Genomic DNA, 16,395 nt, shown 5'->3' on the forward strand with positions numbered 1-16,395 from the left:
CCCCGTGCTCCTTGAACTTCTTCTTCTTTTTTTTTTTTTTAAGATTTTATTTATTTATATGGCAGACAGAGATCACAAGTATGCAGAGAAGCAGGCAGAGAGAGAAGGGGAAGCAGGCTCCCTGCTGAGCAGAGAGCCTTATGCAGGGCTCGATCCCAGGACCCTGAGATCATGACCTGAGCCTAAGGCAGAGGCTTCAACCTACTGAGCCACCCAGGCGCCCCTCCTTGAACTTCTTAAATGAGAGGTGGAAAGGGGCCCTGGCATAGGAGAGAAAGGTGCAAAGATGTTTGTCCTCATCTCTACCCCCCTTTGCAGTGGGAGCAAACCTAGAAGCAAACCTAGACCTTCAGAGAACCCCTTTCCGAGGGCAAGCGTGGTTGTGAGTGAGCAGGTTCTGGCCTTGTGGGACAGTCACCGCCCCAGAGCTGGAGAGCTGCGGCTGGGGGAGATTGCATGGATGGAGGAACCTGTGGCCCCAGACACAACTGTCCCTCTAACACTGTATGGAAACCCCACATTTCCTTAGTTCTGCCTTGGTTCTCCACAGGTAAAGTGGGACCCGGAAGACTTGCCTCACGCTGTTGCCAAGAGGAGGGTTTTAAGTGCATATGTTACATGCCCAGAAAGGGAGGAGACAGTGGAGCAAACCTTCAGCTTCTCTTATGCAGCTTTGGGAGTTACCAGCTCACAGCCAGCTGCTGTCATCTGTACCCCCACTTGTGGCTTTTTCCCCACATGTAGCCCCCAACACCAGAACGTGAGGACTTAAGGGAAAGAAACAATGGTGTGAAAGCACCTTCAAGGTCCCTAACAGGTAGTTCAGTTGATTATTCAAAATGTCTGTGGAATCTGCGATGTGGGCTTTAGAATGATTTCCGCCTGGCACCTGTGGGCGGCAGGGTGGGGTGGTGGGGAGGCAGATGCCACGTTCTTTCTTGCTGTCCCATGGTGAGAGGACCTAATTGTAGGTCAAGTGGCTTGTATGAGGTCATGTAGCCCCCAAGGGTTAGGAGGCTGACACTGGGACTCCAGTCTCCACATCCAGCGTGTGTGCCTTGCTCCACGCTGCCACCTCCATGCTGGTTTTTCCTCCTGGCTATCTTCCTGGAGAGGAACGGGAGACCTGTGATGTTTGACGTGGGCTCGCAGTTCAAAAAGAACCTGTTCATGGGGCTCAAGGACCATGCGTCCATGGACACGACTGCTTACTGTCCCTGAGGGATCGGCACCCCCAGTTCAGTTCCTCAGCTCTCTGTGTGTCACTTCCTGCGTTGCTCTCCAGACAGTGGGAGATGAGTAGGAGATGGCCGATCAGCGATCTCCTGTGCATGGAGATGCACAGATAACTGGACCGAGCAGAAAGCAGGAAGCTTAGTATGCCGAGGTTGCCAAGATGAGGCTGTGGGACTCCTAAGCACGCTGTCTCTGTGAAGGATTACTGATACAACCAAAAACTGCAAGCCTGGCACTGGGGCAATTTGTGCTGGCTCTACAGTTCTAAAAGTTGACTGCTAGGTTTAAGGCTAGCCCTGTAATCTTTTCATGAACTAAGAGACTTTTTTTTTTTTAAGATTTTCTATTTATCCATTTGACAGAGGGCATGTGTGAGTGTGTGCACAGCATGGGGAGAGGCAGGCAGATGGAGAAGCAGACTCCCCAAGGAGCAGGGGCCCCGGTGTGGGGCTCGATCCCAGGACCCTGGATCATGACCTGAGCTGGAGATAGACACTTGACTGATTAAGCCATCCAGGCATCCCAAGCTAAGAGTCCTTATTAGGTCAGTTGCACAAACCACTGAAGGAAGAATGGCTCCCCCAACAGAGGTACCATCTAGAAATCTGTTATTCAGTATTATCCACCCTGGAAGTGGAGGCCAGCTGTGAAGAGTTAGCTAACTGCGCAGTGAGAAGGCCCACTCTGCACAGACCACCCTCACTTCTGATACAGATCGCAAGTCAGGGGCTCTCCTGTAATTCCCTTACATTTAGTGACTTGCTGGAAAGACTCAGAATTCACTGAAACCTGGCACCACTTATTTCAGAAAAAAACCAGGTTGAAACCTTCGTCCACGTTGGACGAAGCATGTAGGGTGGTGTTCAAAGAAATACCAACCAGAGAATTTCCATCTCCCTGTCCAGGCAGGACTGTGTCACTTTCTCAGCATCCATGTATGACAGAATTCACAGAGTGTTGCCAATCAGGGCAATTCTCTGGATCATATACCCACCTACGTGGCTGACCTATGGTCTCCAACCTGCCCAGGGGTAGAACTGATGCTTTGTACCCAAAGAGCCCAAATAAATCACATTATTATGGTGTCTGATGACCAAATCCCCCAGACAAAGATGCTCCCAGCAGGCATGGCATCCTAAGTAGCCAAGGGCAAAGGCCAGTCCTCCTTTTGGTTAAAGTTAATTACTTACTACACAACTATCAAAGACTCTTCATCTGCAAAAATATCAGTAGTCAACTTTGGGGGCTGGGGGGCTGAAAGCTTTGGGAGAGGAAAGAAGATGGACATAGCAATGAGCATAGTTATGAAAATCATTTTACTTTTTCAAGGGAAAATGTATTAGTGAGGAATTGAAACAATTTTATTTTTCTTTCTGGCTCCTGAATAGTCATGCAGCAAAAAAATCACAGAGCTGGCCTAGAACCCAACTTCAGGAGCGCTTTCTCAACACAGGCCAGTGGGGACGATGAGCCCTCGACTCTAAGGCAACCTGGGGGTTGCTGCCTGATGCCTTCCTCCCCACACTCAAGAAGGAGGGAGAGAAGTCAACAGGGGTGCCCCAGGCAGGAAGAAGAATTTGTGGTTCTCTTTCATTCCCCTTTGTCTTCCTTCCTTCTCTCCCAGCAATATTTCTCACCAACATGGTGAATCAGTTGGGAAGAAGGGAGAGAAAGCAAGAGTAAGAAAGGAGACTTCTTGTTTCTATCAGGGATTTGTTGCCATGGTTCCTGTCTTCCAGGTTACCTGCCATGTTCAAGGGTAGATTTCCCTTCCTTCCTCTGCCTCAATCTTCACTGTTTTCGAATCAGACATAATCAAAAATAATGCATCATCTGTAAATTCTTATCTGGTTCACGCAGGATTCTAGAGAGCCCTGGGTGGTTAGGAGAGGCCAAGCTCTCATATTAAGCTGTGCATTTTGTTCCTTAAGTAAAGTGATGCCCTATGCATGACCTGGGAGCCAACTCTAGCCGCTCTTGGGGGTTAAGCATTCGGGATGACTTGAGCTCACTGGAAAGAAAAAAAAAAAAAAGCAAACCCTTAGCCTGTGACACAGTGAGGTGGCTGTACCCTGTGGTGCAGAGCAGGGAGCCTACTTGGAGCAGCTGAGCCTGCAGATTTCAGGGCAGTCATTGCCCAACAATGCAGTGAGTCAGGGCCTGGAGTGCAAGGACGTGACGTGTGTTGACTCCTTGGATGGGGGTGGGAGAGGGGAGGACAGGGATGTGGGGCAAGCTGCAGAGTGGGGGGGTTCCCCCAGGTGGCCACCGCACTGCGTCACCCTTGGTTTCTGGTTCTTGGCTGCAGGTGGGTGAAGGCAGGGCCCCGCCTCACTTTCTGAGGCAGTGAGTAGTCTCTTCTTGGCACGGGTGTGCACGTCTGGCTTGGTCCTGCCAGTCTATCTCATTTTCAGGAAGACAACTGTGAGCAGGATGGAAAGAGAAACTTGAGAAGTAAGTACAGATCGAGCTTCTCCTTAATGCTGAAGTTGGGGACAGAGAGGCTGAACATTGGAAACAAGGCCACTGTCCTGACAGCCCAACAGTAACATCTATGATGGTATGAGGCTAGAGTAACCAGGAAGATGGGTCCTTGCCCGGGGCCAGTAACAGTTTAAGACTCAGAGTCAGGAGACAGGATGAGAAGGTTCCAAAGTACATGCAACCCCAACTTGCAGGTCAAATCCCTCACTTCTGTGAAGTCTAATAGTCCCTTTACCCTCTGTGTTTCATGGAGATCCCAGCAGCCCAGGGGAGAGAACAGAGGTGAAGGGCCGTTGGGAAAAAAACATCTTCAAGATGCAAGCGGATGGGTTGTTGACTGGCATAAGGTCAAATCATTATCTGCTGACTTACTAATGTAAGTAAGGTTACTAGTGTAACCCTGGTCAAGTAACTAATTTCTTGGGTCCTAATTTCCTCAGGTGTAAATGAGGTCTAATAATTCCTATCTCATAAAGTTATTGTGAGGAGTAAGTGAGATCAGATAGATAAAGAATCCTGAAAAGTGCCTGTAACATAGTAAGCACATAGTAAAGGAAGGAAGGAAGGAAGGAAGGGGGGTTAGGTGGATAGATGTGTAGGTGGATGGATGGGTGATGGATGGATGAGTGGGTGGGTAGGTGGATGGGTAGGTGGATGGGTAGGTGGATGGGTAGGTAGATGGCTGGGTGGCTGGGTGGCTAGAGGAGTGCGTGTTTAGGTGGCTGGGTGGCTGGGTGGGTAGATGGATGAGTGGTGGGTGGATGGGTGGGGGGGTGGGGGGATAGAACAGTCAGTCTTGGACCTCTACCTTAGCTAAGCAGAGTTACTATTCTAGGGCACCCCCATACCACAAAGCATGATTGTATGTGTATGTATGTGCACATGTGTGTACAAGCACTCATTCATGCATTCCTCTGAGTCTTTTCTGAACACAGAAAAGTTAGGAGTTCCTCCACCAATGCTTCCATGGTATCCTGGTCATGGCCACGTCCCAACAAGTCCTCCACTGCACTGTAACTGTTTACCCATCTGTCTCTGTCATGACATTGAGAATCTTAGAGCATGGTACAGTCCCTGCCCACAGAAGATGCTCACAGAACCACTGTAAAAGAACTTGTCAGCACCTCCTCTCAATAGTCTGGCAGGTAGGGCCACTGCATCATTGACATCTGAGAGGCCTGACCCCAGCAGCCTATTAATGTATTATAACCCTTCTTGCATGTCAAAAATAAATCCTCTGAACTCAGTACTGCCTGGGGAGTACAAGGGGCCGATAACAAGGTCTGTATGTGGACGAGATGAGGGCTGGGTAGTGTGGCAGTGCAATGGGTTCTACTGATAGCATTGGGCCTCAGGTCCTTCCCTTTCTCACCAGCTGGCCTAGTGAGAGTCATCTACAGCATCTGTGTGAGTCTGCTTGGATTCAGGAAGCCCCGTTTGCCCTCCCATGGTGGGACCTGCACACGCTCAATCCACTCAGTAACTCTGTGGGCGGAGCCTCATTCTGGGCCCTGTGGGGCAGTGGCAGCAGAGAAAGTTAGGCAGAAACTACCTGTGCCTGCAACCATCCTCCCCCTTGCTCCTCCATTTCCTTCCCTCCCTTTATAGACTTTCCTTCCTCTCCTTTGCTCCACTCCCCTCTGTCTGCCAAAGCCTGGTGAGGCATGCCACAGACAGCCTGCCACGGACAGTGTGCCACGGACACTGATGTCTGGTATGGTCCTATGGTTCTGTCTGGGATATTCTCAGCCTCGCTGGACATGGAGGGCACTGAACCCAGAGGAGAAACGTGCACAGATGGGGCAGGATCTCCCCTCACCTATAGTTCATACGTAAGGAGACATCCCTGTATGGATTATTTCGCTTTTTAATTTTAGAACAGATTGCTGAAGACTGTATATTCTAGTGGCTCTTGGTGTGTCCACAAGTGGTGCCAGGGCTGGTGCTGGAGATCACTGTTCTCCTGAAGCGTGATGGAGGACATCTCCCTTGACTGGGGCCCCCAGGTTTGAGGAAGATCAAGGGAGTGCTTCTGCCTGGCTTATCCCGTTTCCCTGGCTGGGGTCCCTTTCCATTTGTTCTGACCCCTGTTTTTAATGAATAGCAATGAACCACTGTCGTGTACTACCTAACAGCTTTGGAAACCAAACCAACACACATTGCAAGCTCAAGTTCAGTGTCACCAGATATCATGATGAAGAGTTAATTACAGTGCCTTTTTGCCAGTTTACTGTTGTTGCAAGTTCCTGAGCGAATGTTTCTCATGCAGTCCTAGTTCCAGACTAACGCTAGTTTACATGTGTACAATGTAACAGTCACACTGCAGTATAAGAGCGACAGCTCTGTCCCTGGGCAGAGGCCAGAACAAACTGACAACGTTACTAAAACAGTGAAAAAAGTTCCCTTAAAGTTTATTATTTATTCATTTGCCTGGGGAATCTTTCTAAGGGCACACTCTTTCAATAAAAGTCACCAACACTTTTCCAAATGTCCTTTTTTTTTCCTTTTTCACATGGAGAAAGCTGTCACCTCTGGTTTTGAATGGAGGGCAGTGACTGTCTCCTAATATGGTGCCTGTGATGCTGCTCTGCACACAGTGGGGAATTTAAAAGCTCAACAAATCCACCAAATGCAACGTAAACTTTACAAATGAAGTCAGGGAGTCAGCTGCCGCCTAGGTCGTCTCTAACATGTCAAGCAAATGGTTCGGAAATCAAACCAGGTCTCAGCGGCCGGCCTCCCAAGCACAGCTGAGGCCCAGTGGGTACTCCCCTCTCTCTTGCCGTTCTTACCCTGTGAGCTGCTGACACTGCATAGTAGTAGAGCTGAAACGTATCCCTGCACTGGAGCACGACCGGTGCTGGCTCCATCCCTATAGTCAGCCTGCGGGAGGGCAGGGAGGGCGTGGCTGCCAGCCAGTTGGCAGCTTGGCCGGGCCAGCAGCACGGCTGCCATGACAGATTCTGTGTGGACACCCTGCTTGTGAGGGAGTGGTCTCCAGTCTCGCTTCCACGCTGTGAGCTCCTCTCCGAGACTGTTCACAGAGGGGCAGGCCGTAGGAATATGGGCCCCAGAGCAGAAACAGCAAGGGAGGGGTGAGTCCTGAAGAACAACAGTATTTCCCAAATGGGGCTGCTCTGTGGCATCACCCATGAAGCATTTTCAAAACCAGACTCACAGGGTTTAGACACATTCTCGGCCCATGGTCATTCGGCTTAAGGTCTTTCTGTGATGTTCTAGGTGAGGTTGTGTATTTAGGATTCACATGTAGTACTAGTGGAGGGAGTACTAGTGGAGTGTAGTGCTAGGGAGGGAAGTACTAATTTGGGCTTCAGCCCAAACTACTCTTTTTACAGGCAGGGAGGCCTGCAGAGGGACAGTGGAGTAGGGTGTCCCCTTGAGAGAATGAGTGGGAGGGGCTGTCTCTCTTCTGAAAGCAGGCAGGGCACCTGGTGGAACTGTGGGGACTGGGGTCAGGGAGGGAGAGGCGCTTGGTCTAGTACTGGAACCCAGGAAGGCCAAGGCAGTTGGTCGGGAATCAGAGAAAGCGAAGCAGTAAGCTGTCTGGGGAGCCTGAGGGGTCAGAATAAGCAGGCTTGACCTCAGGATGGGAGACAGGGAGCCAGAGTCTGTTTTTCTACGTCTGCTGGGAAAACCAAGCAGTGGGAGGATCCAAGAATGTTTTCCATTTTAGCCACAAATTATACTGCATTCAGTCCTGGGCTTCAGGCATGCCTGTAGACTTAGGTGCTGGGCCACGTGACTGCCTCTGGCTCCTTTGCCAAGAATTCTCTCCTCGATGGAGGCCCTGTCCCTAAAAGTTTTTACCTCCAGACTCTTGAGATGGCTCTGGGCCTTAGTTGTGGGCAAGTCCACAGGGCTCAGCCAAAGAGGCTGTGTGCTTGGGCTGTGGGGACCAAGACCAGTCTGGGGGCCCTTGGGTTCAGCGAAAGGAGAGACATGCACTCCCAAGCTGGCCTCACTCTTCTGGACAGGCCATGAAGGCTTCCTGGAGGAGGAGCTACTTTAGGGGAGAGAACTTGAGAGAGAGAGAGAGAAGATGGTAAAGTTGGTGGGACCTCTGTTCCTCGAGTAAATGTTTTTGAGACTTTTTGAGGGCTCATCCAACACAGGGAGCTCTGAGCAGCCTTGTGTGAGGGCAGAGTGGCACCAGAGTGGCAGAACGAGACCACACAGGATGGTTGGGTAGTCTTGAAACAGGAAGAGTGGCCCCTGGGTCTGTGCTATAGAAAGCACTGCCCAAAATGAACTGGAGTTTCTTTGTTACGTTGACAAGGAAACTTCACCTAATGTGTTCCAGCCAGAGCCAACGAGCCAACGTCCCTGGTAGGTGAAGCCACTGTAATGGTAATGACATTAGGTAACAAGTACTGGGTTCAAGCTGGGTGCCAGGCACAGACCCAGGCAGAGTCCCTTCTGTTTCCTCCTTTCATCTCCAGAAGCAGTCTTGCACAGCTGTCAGTATTTTCAGTCTTGTGTTTAGGAATGAGGGAATTGAGGTGTAGAGAAGCTGGTCACATGCTTGTGGTCCCATAGTAAGTGTATAAGCTGGGAATCAGACCCAGGCAGCTGTGCCCAGGCTCACCTACCTTGCACAGTTCTTGGGCACACCACGGCTCTCCCAGCCAGGCTTCTGGGAGGCCCCACTCCAGCAAGAAAGCAGCAAAGGGGGGTGAGAGGGAAGATAAATGAGCAAAGAATGTTGTTTTTCTCTTTTCTCAAATGCAACTTGATGGCCCCATTTTATCGATTGCCAGTCTCCAGACCTGACTGCATGCCAACGGTCTTTTTCCTTGTTATTTTATTCAGCGTGTATCTGGAGGGCTCCAGAAATTCACAGCAGAACTCCTGTCGGTTTCTGGCTTTCATTTAGGTAGTGAAAGGGGACTGAATCCCATCTCTGTTTGCACAAACATTTATTCAGCCTACACTGTGTACCTGCCGCTTTGCTTAAACACCAGGTGCATGCAGACAAGTAAGACAGGGCCTCTGCTCTCCTGGAGCTGGAAGTCCATGAGGAGGAGAGACAAGGCCATGAGCAGTTAGAGCAGAAGGTAATGAAACCAAAGATGCTTGGGGCCTAAACTGTGGCATCAGCAGGAGAAAGGACAGGAGGAGCAGATGAGGAGAATGTTTCCGGAGCTAGATGCTACAGCACTTGGGGCAGCTTGCGGTGAGTGTTGGGGAGGAAGGAGCCCAAGCGAATGCCTCAGTTTCAGGCTTTTTCTGCTCAAAGGGTCATGGTTCAGCTTACTGAGTCAGTGGACATAGAGAAGAAGAAGGTTTCTGGAGCAAGATGATTCTTCTTCTGGGACATTTTGAGCTTGGGACATTCCACTGAGCCTGCACCCTCGAGTTCCCTCACCAAAGCCTGTAATTTCCATCTAATTATGAGGAAAACTTCAGCTAAGCCTATATTAAGGAACATTCTATAAAATACTTGACCAGTACTCCTCCAAAAAGGTCATCACAACAAGAAAGTCTGAGAAACCACTGTAATCTAGAGAAGCCTAAGGAGATTATGATGATTAATAATAATATGGCCTCTTGGATGGGACCTTGGAACAGAAAAAGGATATTAGGTAAAAATAAAGAAACTTCAAATGAAGTATAAACTAGTTAATAGTAATGTACAGTATGGGTTCATTGGTTGTGAAAAATATACCCATATTAATAGGGTAATGGGGGAAACTGATTATGTTTGCCTAGACTCTGTGCCATCTTTGAAGTTTTTCAGTTAATCTAAAGATCTTCAAAAATAAAAAGTTTAGGGGCACTTGGATGCCTCAGTGGGCTAAGCCTCTGTCTTCAGCTGAGGTCGTGATCTCGGGGTCCTGGGATCGAACCCCGCATCGGGCTTTCTGCTCAATGGGGAGCCTGCTTTCCCCTCCCCCTCTGTCTGCCTTTCTGCCTACTTGTGCGCGCTCTCTCTCTCTCTCTCTCTGTCAAATAAATAAATAAATAAAAATCTTAAAATAAAAAAGTTTATTTAAAGAAAAGAAAGAAAGCAGAGGAAGAAATTCTCATGCGTTACTGGTGCAAATGCAGAATGACATGGTCATTTTGGAAAAAAGTTTGGCAGTCACTTACAAAATCAAACATAGATATGCTCTATGACTTAGCGATTCCACAACTTGGTATTTAACTAAGTGAAATGAAAACCAGTGCTAGTACTGAAAGTAGTACGCGAAGACCTAAAATGACTTTATTTGTAATCACAAGAAACTGGAAACAGCCCAGACACCTCTCGGTAAATGGACCATGGCATGTCCATGCAGTGAAATGCTACTTAGCAATGAGCAGGAACAAGCCCTGAGAACGCCACACGGACGAGTCTCAGCTGTGCTGTGACAAATGAAGGAAGGCAGGCTTGAAAGGCTCCACACTGTCTGAGTTTACTTACAGGGCATTCTGGGAAAAGCAAGACTTAGGGCACACATGGCAGGTCATGCCGGGTGCTGCAGCCTTGGGGGACAGACTCCAAAGGGACTTGGAGGGGGTGGCTAATGAGTGATTTGGAATTGCTCCTTGTCTTGATTGTGGTTTCTACATGACAGTGTACGTTCATCACAACTCCCAGAACTGCACACCAGTAAGGTGAATTTTTTTTTTTTTAAAGATTTTATTTATTTATTTGAGAGAGACAGTGAGAGAGAGCATGAGCAAGGAGAAGGTCAGAGGGAGAAGCAGACTCTGCATGGAGCTGGGAGCCCAATGTGGGACTCGATCCCTGGACTCCGGGATCATGACCTGAGCCGAAGGCAGTCGTCCAACCAACTGAGCCACCCAAGCGTCCCTTGAATTTTGCCATATGTAAATTGTACCTTGATTAAAAATGAGAAAATAAGGGCGCCTGGGTGGCTCAGTGGGTTAAGCCGCTGCCTTCGGCTCAGGTCATGATCTCAGGGTCCTGGGATCGAGTCCTGCATCGGGCCCTCTGCTCAGCAGGGAGCCTGCTTCCTCCTCTCTCTCTCTCTGCCTGCCTCTCTGCCTACTTGTGATCTCTCTCTGTCAAATAAATAAATAAAATCTTTAAAAAAAAATGAGAAAATAAAACAACTTGGGAATGACTGGCCGTTTTTCAAAGCTGCTCTCCACAGGATTTGTTTGAATAGTATTCTCACCTGCTATCCTGCTACCGTTTCCAACTGCTCAATTGACCAGAAGGGCACTTTGCTGCTGTTTTGTGAATGTCGCTGGGCTGTTTGCTATTTGGAGCCCCGGAAGTGGCAGAAGTAGCAGTCACAGTCCAGGAACAAAGACCCAGCACCACAGAGACAAAGCGACAGACACAGACAACAGCTAGGCTTGTTTCTTAACAATGGGGACATTAGCTAAGTGCTTTTCTAACCACCTGCTTTTGATACAATCGTGAAGCTGATGAGATCTTACTTTTGTACGGCTCCTTATAGCTTCCAAAGCTCTCACAGCCATTCACTTGTGATCCATACAACGCCTCTGTGGCTTAGGGGGCACAAGTGTTGTCACCTCCACTGTTAAAAGGAGACATGGCGCCTGGATGGCTCTGTCCACTGAGCATCTGACTCATGGTTTTGGCTCAGGTATGATCTCAGGGTCATGGGTTCGAGCACCACGTCAGGCTCTGTGCTCAGAGCAGAGTTTGCTTGGGATTCTTCCTTTCCCTCTCCCTCTGCCCAGTGCCCCCTCTCCCACTACTGGTATGTGTGCTTGTTTTCTCTCTCTCTCTAAAATAAATAAATAAACAAAATCTTAGGTTAAAAAAAAAAAAGAGGGATGCCTGGGTGGCTCAGTGGGTTAAAGCCTCTGCCTTTGGCTCAGGTCATGGTCTCAGGGTCCTGGGATCAAGCCCCACATCTGCTGTCTGCTCAGCGGGGAGCCTGCTCCCCCCCCCCCCCCCTGCCTTTCTGTCTACTTGTGATCTGTCTGTCAAATAAAAAAATAAATAAAATCTTCAAAAAAAAAAAAAAAAGAGAGGGAGGTCTTGAGAGTTCTCACTTAGCTGTGTGTGCAGGTGCACTGGCTTGGCCCTCTCCTTAGGCTGGTAATCAATATAAGACACAGAGTAATTCTGTGTGCTATTACTATTTTATGTATTTTACAAATAAAGAATAGAATGACTTTATAGATAATGAACCTGAGGTTGTGGGTATTTTCTGACATCACTTGACAAGGAGGTAGTAGAGGCAAGAGTTAAACTCAGATGTTCAGCTTCCAAGCCTACTTCTCTTTCTCTTATCCCATATGTTGGTGATCGGACTTTCCTGCATAGTGTATTTAAATTAATGGCATTTTGCCATGAATCTTCACCTCTTTAATGTGCCAGTAAGTGGACAGTGTTAGTGAACTTCCACTACCAGAGACGGTTATTACACATAAAGTCTGCTTTACTCACTGACATCTTTACTGGGAACTTTTGGGGGCTTGGAAACAGTCTGCAATCTTGTGTTTCTCTTAGCCCTTGTGTTTGAATAGTGTCTGAATGTATGAGAACTGTGTGTATGTTGGAAGCTGTGACTTTCAGAAAAAAAAAAAAAAAAAAAAACCCCCCCCCCCCCAAAATTCAGTAGGGTAAACATGAGAGGGAAGGTGATTTTTCAACAAACATCAGAGCATCTACATCATAATGAATCTTTTTCCCTCAAATAGCTGCTTTGAGAAGATATCCAATTCAGTTGCTTTTTAGCTGTTTCATTTTTATGCAAAATAGTAGCACCATGTTCCTTACCAGGATTAGCTCTGAAAATTCTTTCCTTTGATTCCTTGGTGGTCTCCTGAGCTCCTTCTGGGCTGGGCTGAGCCTTCTCCCCTCCATGTCCTTAGGTATCCAGAGCATGGCCTTCTGGGTGCTCAGACTGTGTCTTTTGAGAGGAACCAAACCAGACAGAATTCATTCTCCAGGACAGAGTTGTCATGGCAGGGTAGAGGCTGGTCCGCAGACATTTTATCCCCCTTGACCACTCGCCTGAAGAACATGGACAACGACCAGGCAGGAAGCCTTAGCCCAGGCTATCTCAGATGCCTGACCTTGCCCACAGGTTTATTAGTCACTCTGTATACCTCTTTCTTTGAGCCCATTTGACCTTGGCCATATTTTCTGCTCTTTGACTTATGCTTCCCTTCCACCATTTCTTCCAGGACTGTCCAGCTCTGCCCTGAGGACCACTCTGAGCCTCAGGTCACCCTCACTGACTGGTTTTTCTCACCCCTTCCCCCATGCCATGGACCGAGCATAGGTTTTTCTACCTCTCCTTGCCCTGTTTCTCACTCAGAAGCCCCACTGGGAAGGAACTGGTGACCAGTGGAACCTCTAATTGGATTTTCTCTGGATCACCACCAATATTTCTGAGCACCACTGGTTTGCTGGGGTTTAAGGCAGAACCTCTCACCTCTAAGCCAGAGAGAAGGAACAAAGAGAATTACCAAAACCTTCCCTGCACTGCAGGTGCCTTAGGAAGAGCCCATCATGCTCTGCCATATTTCCATCCTGAATCCCTATTGAGTGTTACTGCCCACCACTCATCCTCAGTTTTCCTCCTCAAAATCTTAGAGGACAATTTCACCAGTGTGAGTGCAACTAAGAATGAACACTGAAGGAGATAAGTAAGAGAATGCTCTTCCCTTTTCATGTTGACTTAATATATGAATGAGCCTTATTCCAATCCTGATAGAAGTAAGTTTACATGCTCCCACCTATTCAGAATGGTTGCAACCTATAATTGCCTGTTCTCACTATGTGATGGAAAGTCTGCTGGTCTCAGAATCTAGAGCCTGGATTCTGTTGTGCCGTCTGTGACAGCTGAGTCTCGCATGCTTATGTCATCTGGGAATGACAGTGCCGATCACTGAGTGACTTCTGCCCTAACACTCCCTTGCACCCTCATTATTGAGCCAGCTCAGCCCTGTGCTCAGTTCCAGCATGCAGTGAGAAAGACACATCCTTCCTTTCTCAAGTTGCTTACAGGTTCGCTCTCCAGATAACCCTCTCTCTCGAACGGCAAGTGATTCCTGAAGCTTTCTGGTGTGGGTGTCCCTTCTGTCTCATTAGACTGTGAGCCCCCCTCCCAGAGCAGTGATCGTACCCACTTTCTTCTGTGTCCCCACCATGCGTGGCCCCAAGGTTTGCCCACGGTGGGCATCCACTGGCTTTTAGAAAGTCTTTCAGGCCAGGAGGGCTCTTAGCCTACAGTACAAGCTCTTAAAGGCTAGATGGCACTGTTGCTAGAGCCAAATCAGGTGTGTTGGGAAAGAAGGGGGAGGAGGGAAGAGAAACCAGAGCAGGAGGCCCTGGACTGTTGAGTTGCTGAGTTTGACTCAGACTTATTACAGAAATGCGTGAGGACTCCTGCCAGCTGGCTTCAGTGGGTCCTCACCACAACCTTGGTAGTGGATAGGAAACTGCACCAATTCTAACTTTATAGAAAAGCAGCTCAGAGAAATCAAGTGCCTGGGCTCAAGTTAAGGGGCAGCTAATGAGCAAGGGTTTCTGCCTTCTGTGCCTTGTTGGCATTGCTCTGCCAGGGAGGGCCCCTAGAGTTCACCCAAGGAGGACTGTGGTTGATGGCATGGCTGTCCCAGGACAGTGGCTTGGGTGAACTGGACCCAGTGTGAGCGGAAAAATTAGGGTTTACAGATAGACTGACTGCAAGGTATCAGGCTAACTTCTGCCTCAAAATATTTACTTTTGTGACGAGGGGAGAATGCAGTCATTGTGGAGGAAACAAAGATAACACATACAGGTTCTTTGAAGAAGGTATAGGTACTTTGCATGCTTGCAAGGATCTAAGGTGAATCATTGATATTTCATCTGAAGAATGACTTATTTTGGGATGCTGCTCCATGGCTGGGTTCTAGCTGTCATTTGTCCATTGCTTTATTATGCTCACATGTTTCTCATTAAAATGAAACCATGTAAATAAGACCGTCTCCTGCAGTAGGCAGAATGGGTTTCATGACTGTGTCCGTTTTACAGATGAGGAATAGAGGCTCAGAAATGGTCACACAGCTGATCATCCAAACTTCAGCTCAGTCTGAGGCCAGAATCAAATTTGAGCTCTTTGGAAAAACCATGTTTTTTTCAGGCTATGCAGAAATCACAAAATTAGGTGGGTTGTTGTGGATATGAAGGGTAAGGCATCAGAGACTAGGAAGACACCTATTCAGAGTAGTGAATGATTAAGGATATGCAAATGTGTACAAATTTGAGGGAAATTGATACATCTGTTGTTTGTGCTATCTGATTGTATTCTCCTGTTTCCCTAGGATGATGAAGATAAGCTGACCTGGAAAGATCGTTTCCCGGGTTACTTGATGAACTTCGCCTCCATCTTGTTCATGGTAATTTTCTTGATGGAAATCCGGCCTATGACTTATGCATGTAGATCCCATAGAGCAAACGCCATGGGTGTGTTATTCTAGCATGCTGTGGGGATAGTGCGGGGCTAGGAAAGATGAAGCCACAGTCCTGTCTAAACAGGGAGGATCTTACCTGATAGTGAGGCGCTGTGGGTGCCAGCCACCAGAAGAGGGAAAGGGGATTCCCTCAGACCTGGGTTGGGGGTCAGTGGCCTTCCATGGCTACAGAAGGGGTTCTGTCTTCCCAGATACAGGAAGGTAGAGAGATTCTATCTTCCCAGTCCTGCACACAAGGGTTTTGAAGTTAGAACTTCCAGGGGTGGGCTGTGAGATGGTGTCTTCCATGTTGAGAAAAACCAAGGCCTTGGAAGAGGTAGCCCAGGTAAGATGGCTACAGAATTGTGGCAGCCTATTTGGGCTGTGGGCCGGCTCTCCCTGAGGGTTTGTGGGATAGAACAGAGCCTAGAAACCACAGAGGACAGCCAGCTTGGGCTCTGTGTGAGCCTGATTCTTAAGCTCCCCTATAGTTGTGTCTGTTTCCCTATGTTCTCCCTTAGAGTTTGGAAGAGCCTTTTCAAAAGACCCACATGGGTCTCGGCTGTGTCAGGGAAGATGAGGAACGGGTGGGATTCATGTTCGAGTCAGATTAATAAAATGGTAGCAGGTCATTCCTGGGAGTCAGGGTGGGGGAGATAACTGTGAGCAGAGCAAGGAGACCCCAAATCTTCTTGTCCCTGAAGCTCAGGTTCCTGAGACCTCTGCTCCCCCTTTATGGGTAGATTCCTTCTAGTAGCCAAGACTGGAACTTCTGTTTTACAAAGGAAAGCTGTGTCCTTACAGCATTTCTAAGCAGGACTACACATTAGTTGTAAAGGTCGGGGATGGATTGCTTATTCTGGGACTGAAATCACAACCATTTTCTGGACCTCGTTGCCAGCATTACCTCTGGCCCTGACCTGAGGTGATTATAGCTGGCGTGCTCCTGGAACACGGCAACCATGTCTTAGTCTCAGAGATTTAAAAAGAGAAGGACTCCTAGGCACCTTTTATATCAGCGCCTCATTTCACAGATGAAGTACAGAGGGGACGGGTGCCATGCTTTGGCAAAACTGAGATTTTTGCATTCCTTACCTTCTCATTGCTTAAGAAGAGCAAGGCGTGCGGAATTTATTCAAGAATATGTGGTGAATCACAATGTGTTAAGCTGGAATGATGTAAAGTTTAATTTAGCATTTCAGAGCCTCCCACAATGTGCATACTGTTGTCAAAGAGTTTGTTCATTCATTCAAGAAATATTCAAGGGGGAGGGCTGGCTCAGTT

General features: G+C 48.2%; 1 protein-coding gene across 1 annotated transcript in view; it reads left to right on the forward strand.

The window, feature by feature from the left end:
• ANO2 (anoctamin 2) overlaps window positions 1-16,395 on the forward strand; it is a 341,480-nt gene that overhangs the window by 250,626 nt on the left and 74,459 nt on the right. The window contains exon 15 of the mRNA XM_059404945.1: window positions 14,983-15,057. Within this exon, the coding sequence (XP_059260928.1) occupies window positions 14,983-15,057 (75 nt within the window). The remainder of the gene's footprint in view (window positions 1-14,982; window positions 15,058-16,395) is intronic.

Source organism: Mustela nigripes, chromosome 6, assembly GCF_022355385.1.
Source record: "Mustela nigripes isolate SB6536 chromosome 6, MUSNIG.SB6536, whole genome shotgun sequence".
Taxonomy (NCBI): domain Eukaryota; kingdom Metazoa; phylum Chordata; class Mammalia; order Carnivora; family Mustelidae; genus Mustela; species Mustela nigripes.